The 12455-nt window shown below is 38.6% G+C and overlaps 1 protein-coding gene across 4 annotated transcripts in view; it reads right to left on the bottom strand.

Moving 5' to 3' along the window:
* Positions 1–531: 531 nt before the first annotated feature.
* The window catches only part of ADK (adenosine kinase), a 289605-nt gene continuing 277681 nt past the window's right edge, over positions 532–12455 (bottom strand). For all 4 annotated transcript variants that reach the window (XM_032982148.2, XM_042797253.1, XM_042797148.1 and 1 more), the window contains exon 11: positions 532–1710. In XM_032982148.2, coding sequence (XP_032838039.2) covers positions 1586–1710 — 125 coding nt within the window. In that variant the 3' untranslated portion in view covers positions 532–1585. The remainder of the gene's footprint in view (positions 1711–12455) is intronic.

Raw genomic sequence — 12455 nt, 5'->3', positions numbered from 1 at the left:
CAATACTTACGATGCGGTGACCCGTGCTCATGACGATGGGAGTTCCATGGCCCCATAAGGATTTTCAGAAGTGGCTGGTTTGAAGCTCTTTGATGTACTTGCAGGGATCCCACCAGCTGATCTCTAAGATGACAGAGCCTGTTGTCCAATGTATCTGAGCAGATACTGGGCCAAACATGGGAGTTGGGATCATAGCCTTGACTTATCCCCACGCTCTTTGCAATACACAAACTGTAATAACAACATTCAGTCTCCATGCTCTTTTGTTCCATGATATGCAGTAAAGTGCAAAGCTCACACCGATGAACCCTAGCCATTAATTTTTCATCTCTCCTGTGGTACAAATACCAAACTGAGGTACTTTCCCTTCCTTACTGCTGAGATCAGCCTTGAACATCGACCTGGACACTGGAAGTCACGTATAAAATGTTGAGATCTAGAATGTACTGTGGGTTAAGTGCCGATTTCCTGTTCCCATCTGAGTATGATATGTGGAGGAAAACTGGACACATGTCAATACAAAACCAGGAGTTACTGTAAGACAATTTTTTATTTATCAGTATCAAATTACATAGCAAAGTAATGAATGCAGTGTCAGATCACCTCTTTGAATACTGTAAATACAAACAAAATCCACGATATTGCTTAATTATCCAAAGTAAATTAAAAGTTTAAAAATGTGCGTTTCAGAGATTCCGTTTGGCATATCCTGTCAATGTTTCCTGCATAAATATTTCTGTACCTCATTTTCACTATGTGTACCTTAATGAAATACAGCCTCTAGAAAGCTCACATGGAGGAGATAGGATCTATCTGCATGTTTATGTTCATCACCAACTCATGCATCTGCCCTGAAATCACTGGAAGTACCTCTCTGCTAGCTCACCTGACAGATGAATGTGACTGCATGTAGCGTGGCCAGACCCTTCTCTCACGTAGTGCCAGACCCATAGCTACTGGCATCAGTGCAAGACGACTGAATGCCTGGCATCAGCTTTGGATCAGGTTCTTAAATTACGGACGAAATAGCTATTTACTTTCATGGAAGCTGGTCTGGATCTGACAGCCAGGTCTTGTATATTCAAATATGTAAGGAAATTCTTGGGACATTTATATCACTCTTTACACTAGTGTGACTCCACTACATAGACAGAACAATTCATGGTTTATAACATTAAGTGACAAATAAAGTCAGGTCTGTTGATTTCACATAAGTTGAGCAGGATTTGGCCACAGCTGGATACAAACTTATCTAAGTTAATGAAGTATTTTAATGGTGTTAATCAGCAGTGTCATTTACATGGGACTTCCTTATAAACTGTGTAAATAGAACATTTTTTTTCTGATGGACGAGAGAATAAGCTTCACTTAGCACTGTTTTCAAAGTTAAGACTACTGAGACATTGTAGTGGTATGAAAAGGAAAACACCATAGAAATATATATTTTGTTTAGAATACAATGAACAGAAGTACAGAAGCGTTGATGCAGGTAATTGGAAAAGTGAGGAAAGGGAAAGAGGAAAAATGTAGGCAGCAATCCCATGGCAACATGGGAGTTACTCTTGATCCCTCCAATTCACCAGTATCAGTGGAAGTCAGGCTTCTCTGGGAAGGTGCAGCCTGAACGCTTGATAATTACGCTGGCTGCATAATGTCCAGCCCGGATGCACTCGGTCACTGGCCGGTCATAGACAAGTTGTGAGAGAAAGCCTATATGGAAGAACAAAGTGGAGAGAAAGAGAAGGAAGAAAATGGTTAGATTAGGTCTTTTTGAGTGTATCAGTTTGTCACAGGGCAAAGCAAGCACTGAAATACTGGCCTAACTGTGTGTACACAGGTAGCCTAGCCAGTTTAAATTCAGTATTGCTGCTGCTATTTCTACTTGAAGTCTCCATTTGGTAGCTTCAAGTAAATTAAAGATTATCAAGACTGATCTTTATTAGTGCCCTTAAAATGACTTTACCAGAGTTCTTGCCCTCTTATTTTCCAGGGAGAACCCCAGATTCCTCAAATACCATCTTAACAACGAAGAAACAGTTTTCTCTGCTGAAGGGAGCTCCTTCTGTTCATACTGCCACACAACTGTCATTCTGCAAGCTTTTCTCAAAAAGAGAAAAAGGCAGGTAACAAATAAATGTTATCTATATTCACAGTTACAGGTGTTCACAATGAAAAGGAGGTGAGAAATTTTTACCTGATGAGGAAAGTTAGATGATATCTATTGCCCTTGATTATGAGAAATTTAACTTTAGACTCCAGAAACAGTGGGCACCTCTTAGCATGTTCAGATACCTATGTAAACAGCAAGCCATATGGAGAACCAAGCACCTCTCAGAATCGGGGCACTTGGTTAATTGCTTTAGCTAACAAAGCCCTAGCATGCATGGCTTAGAAAACCAGAAATCACTGGGAGCTGAGTGTTTTGAAAACCAAAGCACTCTTTAAATGAATATAGAAGAGAGTCTGAAAAAGGAGATTATTCATGGGTACTTGGAAAAGTTAAGTACAAGTGGCACCAGAAATTTTATCGATTGAGTTCCTCATTTCTGAAACATTTTGTCTTGGCTGAAACTATTGTGATTGAAAGCATGACAGAACTTATGGCAGAGGTGAAATACGTATTTTAAATTTGGAAGAGGTTTTCAAGATGTGAAAAGTAAACTTAGTATCTTATAATTTAAAACTCCACTCTGTCATTCTAGAAGTAATATTTTATTCACTTTTATCCTGTTTTTAATATGTTTCAGACATATCTCTCTTCCTCATTCAGTCACAGAAGGAACGTGAGACTTGCCCAGGAAAATCAGAATTCTAGCAAGCTGAAACATATTATTTTTAAAGCTTTCATGCACCATTCCAAGTTACTGTGTCACACTCTGACAGGCCTTGGGCCTTGACAGTACAAATCTAGTCTTGAAACCCTGTCTCTCATAACTACTATGTAGCTCATAGGTACCAGTTTCTGACGTATTACAAATTTTGATTCAAAGATTATATGTTTTGCTATCTTGCTTCCAAATACACTTTCTCTGTTCAGCTTGGTTACTGCTGGAACAAAGACTCTACATTATATTGTGATGCTCTCACTTAACCTGTGCTCTTTTTCTAAATATTTCCTTTTGTGGCACACTAGAGCATATTTTTAGAAGATGATATTCTATCCTATGCAATAATGTCTCCTCCTTGAAGATTAAAAATCATGCAAAACATGAAATATAAGATTAGATTAATGAAGGATAATACTGGTGAGTAAAAGCCCCCATTTTCATGAATAACCAAGATCTATCTTGGCTTCTCGGTCATGACTGACAGTGAAGAGAAGCCTAGTTGATGTACGGTTGTCTCTAAGCTGCACTGAATGGGAGAAGAGTTTGAAACTACTAAATCTATAAATTAAATACTTCTCATTGGAATAGGGAGGCCATAGAAAGTAGGCATTTCAGTTGACAACTAGGAGAAAACTTGCATGTTTCTAACATCAGTACTTTTCTAGAGAACTACGTATTAGCTGGAATTTCACAGCTATTGACTGACACTAGCTGGGAAAAAATGACTGCTTCACCAACAAAAGTTAAGTCCATAAGCACAAGTGGAGAAGACAGGAGTGTTCAGTATACAAAGATGAGAATCTGAAACAGGAAGAAATTGTGCTGTGAGTGCTATCACTGATGGCAGTCAGGGGATGACAGAAAACACAACTGCGGCAGGATGGTCCAGCTGTAATAGCTGGGTAACAGTTGAGAAATTCAAACAGCATGCCTGGCAGAAATCAGACCATTTCTGAATAACGAGATGAAAATGGTCTGCTCTCCATTAAATTAACATGCATTCTTAGGAGAAACTTTCTTGGATACGTGGAGAATGTCAATCATTAAATTTAAACTGCCTGGGAGGCAGGAGCTTGCCAGTGTGCTCCTGGGTGGTTAAAATGAGAGCAAGTTGTAACTGTATGTAAAATAAGGCTGTTAAGATAGTCCATTTCTGACTCAGTATCGAAGATGCACTGGGCAGGCCTCCAAAGGCAAACATGAGGCAGGTTTTGTGCAGAGCATGAATTCAGAGAGGGGTTTATACTGGAAAGAACAACTGTCCTCCATGTTTATGATCAAGGCATCAAACATATAGGAAGATGAGAAAATCCAAGGAGTAAAGGACCATATAACATTAATTATTTTTCAATACCAACTAGACTGAGACTGTCATCACCTCCCAGCCTCACTGTGGTTTCAAGCTAGTATGTATCTTTTGTCTGCACTGAAGCTACTTCGTATTTATTCTGATCTAAGTGAAAGCAGAATCAGGTGAAAAAACATCCTGTTCTAACTGGTGATAGAAATGAGAGATCTCTGTGATTTCAGAGTGGTGGAGAAAAGACATTAAGTACAGCTGTCATATATGAGATAAGTAGAAACTGCAGTGGGGAGTTTGCCCTCAAACCATTCTCATCTGTTGAGTTTCTCTTAAAAGGTATGTGTTTCATAGATGAACTAGAAATAGCAGTATCTGACACAATATTGCATCGAATGACAATACAAACACACCTATCACAAACACAGAACTACATCACATACTAAGACTAGGCAGTTGGCAAAGCAGACCCTGAGGGAACACCAGAAAGCACTGTTGTTTGAGCAGAGAAACAAAGAGCTCTATCAGGTTGGCTGCCTCAGCTGCAGAATGTTCTTTTTAGCTAATGCAGTAAAAAGCAACATGGTCAGAATATAATTCAGTTTGCCTCCTCCAGTGTATAAGGTACTGTGATGCAAACCCCATGAGTCATACTCTCAAGGCATGGATTCAGATCTTCAAGTTCCAGCTGAAGAAGTTCCTGCCCCATCTGTTTTTCACCATCCTTCTTTGCTGCTTGTATAACCTGATACTCTGTCAAAATGAGCCAGATTAGTTTAAACAGTAAGCTGTTGAATAGCAGATCTTTGCTAACCCAGCTGATTTAAACTGAAGTGGGTTAGTGAGTACTCAAACAGCTCTACCAGTGAGCAGGGCGGTGGAGTGAAGATGATAAGCAGTTGAAGGCTGTAATCTCTTTAAGGTGCCATGACTGGAAATGCAAGGAGATAACTGAACATGGCTTCAGACTCACTTTGCACTCCTCCTACAATTTCGCAGACAGAAAGGGTAGGATTGAACTCTGATCCTGTATCATGGGCCTGGGATCACAGGACTAGATCATCCCAGCATTTACTAAAGTAGCTCAGCAACTATTTTAACTTCTGCCATGGCCTGAACTAGTTCCTGGCTGTCATTGGAATGAAGTGCAGGAAGCAGTAGCATATTTTGGCTACCCCAGACAACCTCACTTCGTGTATTTTACCAAACAACTTCAGGCAATATTGTCTACCATCTTCTAATTGCAGCTATTCTGCACTAGCATTTCTACACTGCTGGAGCTGTGGATGGTGTTACATGCATTGTGTACCATTCTCTTCACACTAGAAATTTCCACTTGTCAGCCTCCCTGCCCCAACATTCAAAGTGTTTATCATTTATGGAGTAAGAGAAACGGCAGTTGCAGGATGTCTAGGTCACCTTGCTGTAATTAGCCATCTTGGTAAGCTTTCAGAGCTGACTGGGATGCCTTTTGTCCCTCACAGGCATGGACTGCCAAGTAACCACCTTGTACCTAGTCGTGGTAAGAACTTATTTGGAACTGTGTCCAATTCATCCCACTTGTTCAGCACCTTCCTAGAAAGCAGACAACTTTGCTCCAGAAGTTTCTTTAAACCTTAGAGTGGTACAAAATCTATCTGCATTCCCAGATGATGGAAGTGATTATAACACACCAATAGCTATTTTTGGCCCATAATTATTTCTTTTCTGTTCAGTAGAGAAAAGCATCTCTCAAATCACTTTGCTCTGAAAAGTGTGCCTGAAATAATTGAGAGTTAATCTTTGTTATCTCCAGCTTCCTTACCACATATGCTCGAAGACAATGTTTATAATTGTTAGGTCTGCAAGCGGAATGAGGGACAGAAATGTCACGTTGCTTTCTCCCATTTTGTGCTCACCACTAAATGAAAAGTCCTCAAAGCCAAGTGCTGCAAGTGGATCTTGAGTCTCAAAATCCAGATCCAAACCAAGGCCCTCTCTGAAACCAGCTCAAATCTCTTTGGGGATGTCAATATAAGTCTGAAAAGACACAGCAAGACAGTCCACTGACTGACACAAAAGGTGTTCTTTGTTACTTCTATGATCTGAGTAGCACTTAAAAATCATTAAGGGAGAACCAAGTTCATTTTCTTGTGGCCAGCAAAATGGACATTTCAGAGGCAATTTCACCGAAATCAGTGATTTCTCTGAAAGTTTTGTTTCCAGATTATCAGTGGTAATTCTGAATGAAAACCTAGCGGTAGTGCAGTTGGATAGGAATGTGGGAGTCCAATAGCAGAGATTTTAAAACAGTTCTGGTCTGCTTCAGTAATGGTTTAACAACACTTAAAAACAGCTCATATTGAAGCCAAATGTTTCATTTCAAATTGTACACTTGACAATTAATTTTAATGACTGTTAATTACTAATGCTGGCTGGATATCCGTTTATAGCCTCCGACATCCAGCTTCCCCACTACTCGTCTTTCTGCAGTTTCTCTCACACTTCCAACCTTTATAAAATGCCCAAGGCAAAATTAATTTTTTTTTTTTAAATGCAAGAGAGAAAAGCAGAAAAAAAGCAATTCTCAAATGCATTAATTATAAACAATTACAAGCTGACCCTGAATCAAAACCTTTTTGCTATGTGATGTTCCCAGACAATCCTACTCTTGCAAGCTGAACTCTGAAGCACCTAATATAATCCATGCTAGCCCAGCCATTCACCAGCAAAATTGTCCCAGACACAGAAAGGATCATGAACAGCTGAGCTGCCTTCTCTTTTTTGTATTTAAAGTTTCTACAGCTTAATTTGAGAACTGCCTTTTTTTAAATGGTGTTATTCCACCATGGGGGACAGTTGCAAGCACCTTTTCACACTCTTGTTCGTAAACAGCATTTATCACAGTTGCTCGAACGCTCATCTATTTTTATGTGATCCCACTAGCTTTCCAGGCCAGCAGTGTGGGAAGATGCAGTTTTCAAGAAAGATTACCCTAGCAATTTAAAGCCTTGTAGCTGATATGACTGAGGCTTTTTTGGATGTCTTTTAGTGTTGTTGGAGTGGGTTAATGTTGTGGTAGCACAAGTCTGGTCAGTTCTAATCAGGTGGTTAGCAATGCTGGTGCCAAGAGCCAACCAGCCAACCTAGATTTTGTAAAAGATGTTGGCATCAAATGATTCTGCGATACAGTCACTGAACGACTGTACGTCAACATGCTGAGGTTTCTTCTTTTTTAATTTTGTGGCAGATGGTGGATATTACAGCCAAGAACTGTGGTAAGCCAGAGGCCCTGCCCATTGCTATCAAACCAAATGTGGGCTATTCTAAATGGAAACGTTTTTTTGATTAAGGGTGGGATTTGGCTTCTGTTTTCATGTATTTTGGCACTGTGGTCTGACACATTAGACTTACAGTATATAAGACAAATTAAATGTAAGCATCTTCAAATACACTATACTTCTCTCAACCTTCACACACCTTAGCACTTTCTCTCTCAAAATATAGTGTAAGAATTATTCCACACATGCACATATATGTTATTAACTACAAATGTGTATCTGTACAAACAAGTGTCTTTCCCTCTCTTTTAAAATGAAATGGCTCTGTGCTTCTGTAGAACAGTAGTGTCAGGCTAATTACAAGTGAGAGAAAAAAGGTTACCAGCCCTTTCAGAAAAACAGTCATTTAAGATGTATATCTAACAAGTGGCAACCTTGAAATCTCACTCTCACTGAAAAGAACATTAGAAAACCCTTCCTGACTATACCACTGGAGGAAAGTTTTAATAAAAACTAATTAAACTACAGAAATCTCAAGTGGTTAACTGATTTTAGGGGCTAAATTTCTGGCAATTCTAATTATCCTCTTGTGGCTTCACTTAGTGTTTCACAACCATGACAGATGACAATGAAAAACTGCAGTTAAATTCATCCTCCCTGACACCATGCTAAGCCCTAGCTTCTCCCTCTCCAAGTAAAATCAATACCATGTTTGAGTAAACACGTTTACAGCTTTATTAGGATGTCTCGCTTGTTCTGTAACAGCTACTTGAAGCTGTGGTAACAAATCGACTCAACTCAGTTAAACCTAGAGAGCTGAGTAAGAGGCTCATCGATAAGGTTGTTATAAAAATAAACTGCAGGAGATCAGAAAGCTGGAACAAACAGCCTGGTAAATGTCAATATTTTTACTTCCAGAGAATGACAAGACCATGAGATTGTGAATAATACTTTTCGGAAGTCTATATTTACTTTATCTATAAAATGGTCGTGTGCTAAATGCATTTCACTGTCTTTATACAACCCTCTTACACGAACTTCTTATTTCCTAATCACCAGCATGAATACTAACCCAAGCATGTTTTCAAGAAAAGCAGTTAGCATTGGTATTGCTGTCCCTATCCCTGTTGTTTTCTTTATATCTACAGACAGATTTTGAATGCATTGAATTTCTGTAAGGACCACTCGGATAGATGTACATGTTCCTTAGTCTGAGGTTATACAGTCCTTTATGGACACATGCAAATAATACAAGTTTGCATCTACTAGACAACTCTGAATAAGTGAAAGGAGTGTTTTCAGTTTAGCAGCCTCTTCCTGGAATGGAGAGGAGGTGTTGAATACACAAAGCAAAAAGGAGTTCAGACTCTAATGCTTTAAACCATTACGTGTGGAAAACGTTAATGAAAGATTCCTGCAAAAATGTGACGATAAAAAAAACCCCAAACTCTGCTTCATCTCTGTTATTCCATTAGGAATCAGTTACTGAAGGCGGAATAATTTTATGGCATTGCATTGCATATATGATTACTGCTGTTTGGACCTACTGGGCCAGCTCACTACAGCTCCTAGAATAAGGTGTCATCACACCTCCCAAGGCCTGTGTAGATACCTGGGCCTATCAGAGGTTTTCTCTAAGGAAAATTAGAAGTCTTGTTTCTTTGATGCCTTTGTGCAAGTAGGAATGGTGGTTGTGACTCTATAGTGGTTTGGTCCTGAAGGCTGTAGACGAAGAAAACTTAGATCCTGATTTGAAGCCTACTGAGATCGATGGGAGTTCTACCACTGGCCTGTGCCTTGACTGAGTACCGTCCACCCTCTGAGGGGGAACAGCTCAAAGCTGGAGGACAGGCTTAAGTATTTTATACTGTGACACCCTCCATATTAATCATCCTCAGTGGACTCTATTGCATGTCACCTCTATTAAACTCCCCAGTGCATCTTATTGTCCAAGAAAAGAATAATTTCAGTCTACAATATGCTCCAAGAAAGATGTGATGGTGGAGACTGTTAACAAAGTTATAACTTCTGATGGTTTGGTCCTGTTTTTCAGTTCTAAGTCCACATGATGAACTTTGGGAAATGCCCTTTTGGATCAGAATCTAGTGGCTTCTGGCTTGTCTCCAACAGCCAGCATTAGGAGAAGACATTTGATTAAACCCCCCCCCCCCCCCCAAACCGAACCTCCAAGCTTACAAGGAATATTCAAGGCACTGTATACGCCAAACCAAATACAGATATTTTCATTGGAAGCATCTTCTCTAACTATTTGAAAAAACTACTTTCCAGGCTGATATTTCTCTTTGTTTTTCCTAAAAACATTTCCTAGAAAATTTCCTAGAAGTGTTCTTCAAGAGCTAAAATTCTCCTTAGCCATTTTTGAGACAGCAGAATGAAATAAGTTTTCTTTTATTAGTACCTGAGGAAATTTTCTGAGCCTCAGAACAGATCTGTTGTATTGACATTAAATGGTGCAGATTAATACACCTACTGCTTGGGATAAGAGGAAGACAAGTTCACTAATTTAATGTAGAAATAATGAAGTTCTAAGCATAACAAAATGGAATACTATGTACTATCCTCTATTCAGTTTTTAACATATATTCAAGTACAAAAAAAGCTACGTGAATGTAACTTCATAGTTAACATTCACATGCACAAAAGCTAGGAGTTCTGAAGCTGTGTTTGCAGAGCAACCACCTCTCAGTAAGGTTTTATTTCCAGGCACACTTCCACCCAATCAAGGCAGCAGCATGCAAAGGGAATCAAAAATCAATGCCCGGTGCAGTAGGAATATGGTAGCTAGACACTCTGTGAATTTTTTGACTTTTGTGGGCTGAAATAGCCTACCCTAGTATTATATTCATAATGCTCCTATTTTAATATAGTGGCATTTAATATCTTTTGCTTCTTTAAATATCTGTTACAGTCCTGGATTGATACTAATGATTTACTGATCATCAGTAACAGTAATGTCCCTTTAAGTAGAGTCGGAGATCAGTGTCAAACCAACCTACAAGCACTGCTACTACCACTGCTTTCAACCGGGACCATGTTTTTTATTTTATTTCTTTTTTTATTGCAGCCTTGCCATCTTCCCACTTCAAGTATGAGCCCATTTCAGTGTCAGGGAAGTGAACAAATTATGGGAGATGTTATCACCCTATTCTATAATAGAGGCAGCTGCAAGCGAGTGAGGGTCCTGCTAGCTACATCCTGAGAAGTACCTTTATGGTCACTGTGTCCACCTCCATAGCACCACACCAAGTCATATTAGACATGACATAGATAACATATTTCAGTGTATTTTTATATTTCATTGTGTGTTGTTGTATCTCCTGTGAATATAGCGTCAGCTTAATCTGACACATCGTATCTTAGGGGACTATATCCTGCCCTGATTCCCAGGGGAATGTTCTTGATGATCCAATCTGACTAGTGCCTCTGTCTCTACTCAGAATACATTAAAATAACACAAAAATATTACCAACAGTCTGCGAGCAAGGTAATAATAACTCATTAAAGTAATTTCTAACCTTCCACATGAACATTTTCTTTATCATTACATGATTTTCTAACACATGACACATTAACATAAAATGAAATGTTATGAGGATAGGGATAGTAGGCATGACAAAGTATTTTAAACAGTGATGATTTGCTTTGAGGCGTTAAGTCAATTTGTAATTGTCCCATAGCTATTACAGCAAAAACTGGAACTTTATAATTGGTTTTGAAAATCTATTTTTAACACAGTAGGTTTGTTTTTTTAAATATATGCAACCTATTTGACGTTTATTTCTCACAAAGCCTGTCCAGAATGTCACAGAATTTATGGTGAGGTAAATTAGGCCTTTTAAAACCCAATTTTGCAAATCCTCTTGCTGTGTACTGAGGCTCCCTTAACACTGACAGTGTCACTGACAGGAGGAGACACAGTGGCTAGAAGGATCAGGTCCTGCTTCAGTCTAATTAGAAACTTCTGAAGGTTTTTAATTCCATACACTGATCTTTTTAAATGGATCTCCCACTTCTATGTGTTATTTAAAAAATGACAGCAAGTATACTAATGTTTTGCCTTACATTAGTTCTACTATGTATTTTTCTGGATACCCTGTAAATTGTATAGGTGAAAATGTGAATTACCATATTTAAGTGACTATATTTTGATAAAAAATACATATGTAATAAAATTAAAATGAACAGTTAGAAACCAAAAGAAGGGTAGCAATTAAAACGAAACAAACCAGATTGGATCGCAATTAAATTATACTTGGACAACACTTGCTATCAGTTATAAGTATAATGCCAGCACAGAAATAATTTTGAATGGAAATTGGTAAAATATGAAGTAGAGAATTAAAAAGAAAACAGTAATATTTCATGTTTTTCCTGAGCTATATCTATTTTTATGGTTTTGTTCGAGTAGTTGTAATTTAAACTGTGGCAAATTTCTAAATTGTGCCAGTACTAATGTTGAAATTACTATCAACTGGCTACACTATTGATCATAATGATAATACGCCTCTAGCTGAGACTGAGAAAAATCAACTAGGAACATATAATCTGGTAATTTTCTAGTTTGTAGAAGGTCATTTACTGAGATAACATAGATATCTAATAGCCTAGTCTTAGATGTGATGCTTATCTGAGAGAACTAAGAATACCATCAGAACACACGGGCGGTAAGTCATGAACATGTTGACAAGTTATCCTCTAGCAAGCAAAGACTGATGCCCTATCTGCAGCTCAGCTATTATATTCATGTATGCCGTTTGTAAAACAGGAGTATTAAAGATGGGCAAAACGGGCTGCCAGTCAAAATGCTGATGACATTAAGAAGGTATTTTTATTTCAAAGCTGCATATCTCATCAGCCATGATCTCAGTAACAACAGGATTGCTCAGAGGCAATTAGCCACCCATGTTGTATAAATGAAGACTAAGAGAGTGCTGATTTCTGTTATAACATTTATCTTTACTTCAAAGAAAAGACAGAACTATTCCAAGTAGTATCCCCCCTTGTCTCTCTGCTCATGAAGTTAAATTCTGTAGCAAAAATCAGCCA

Source organism: Tyto alba, unplaced genomic scaffold, assembly GCF_018691265.1.
Source record: "Tyto alba isolate M040663 unplaced genomic scaffold, T.alba_DEE_v4.0 Super-Scaffold_1, whole genome shotgun sequence".
NCBI classification, from domain to species: domain Eukaryota; kingdom Metazoa; phylum Chordata; class Aves; order Strigiformes; family Tytonidae; genus Tyto; species Tyto alba.
The sequence above is the reverse complement of the archived record's forward strand: the minus strand, read 5'-3'. Positions and strand labels throughout refer to the sequence as shown.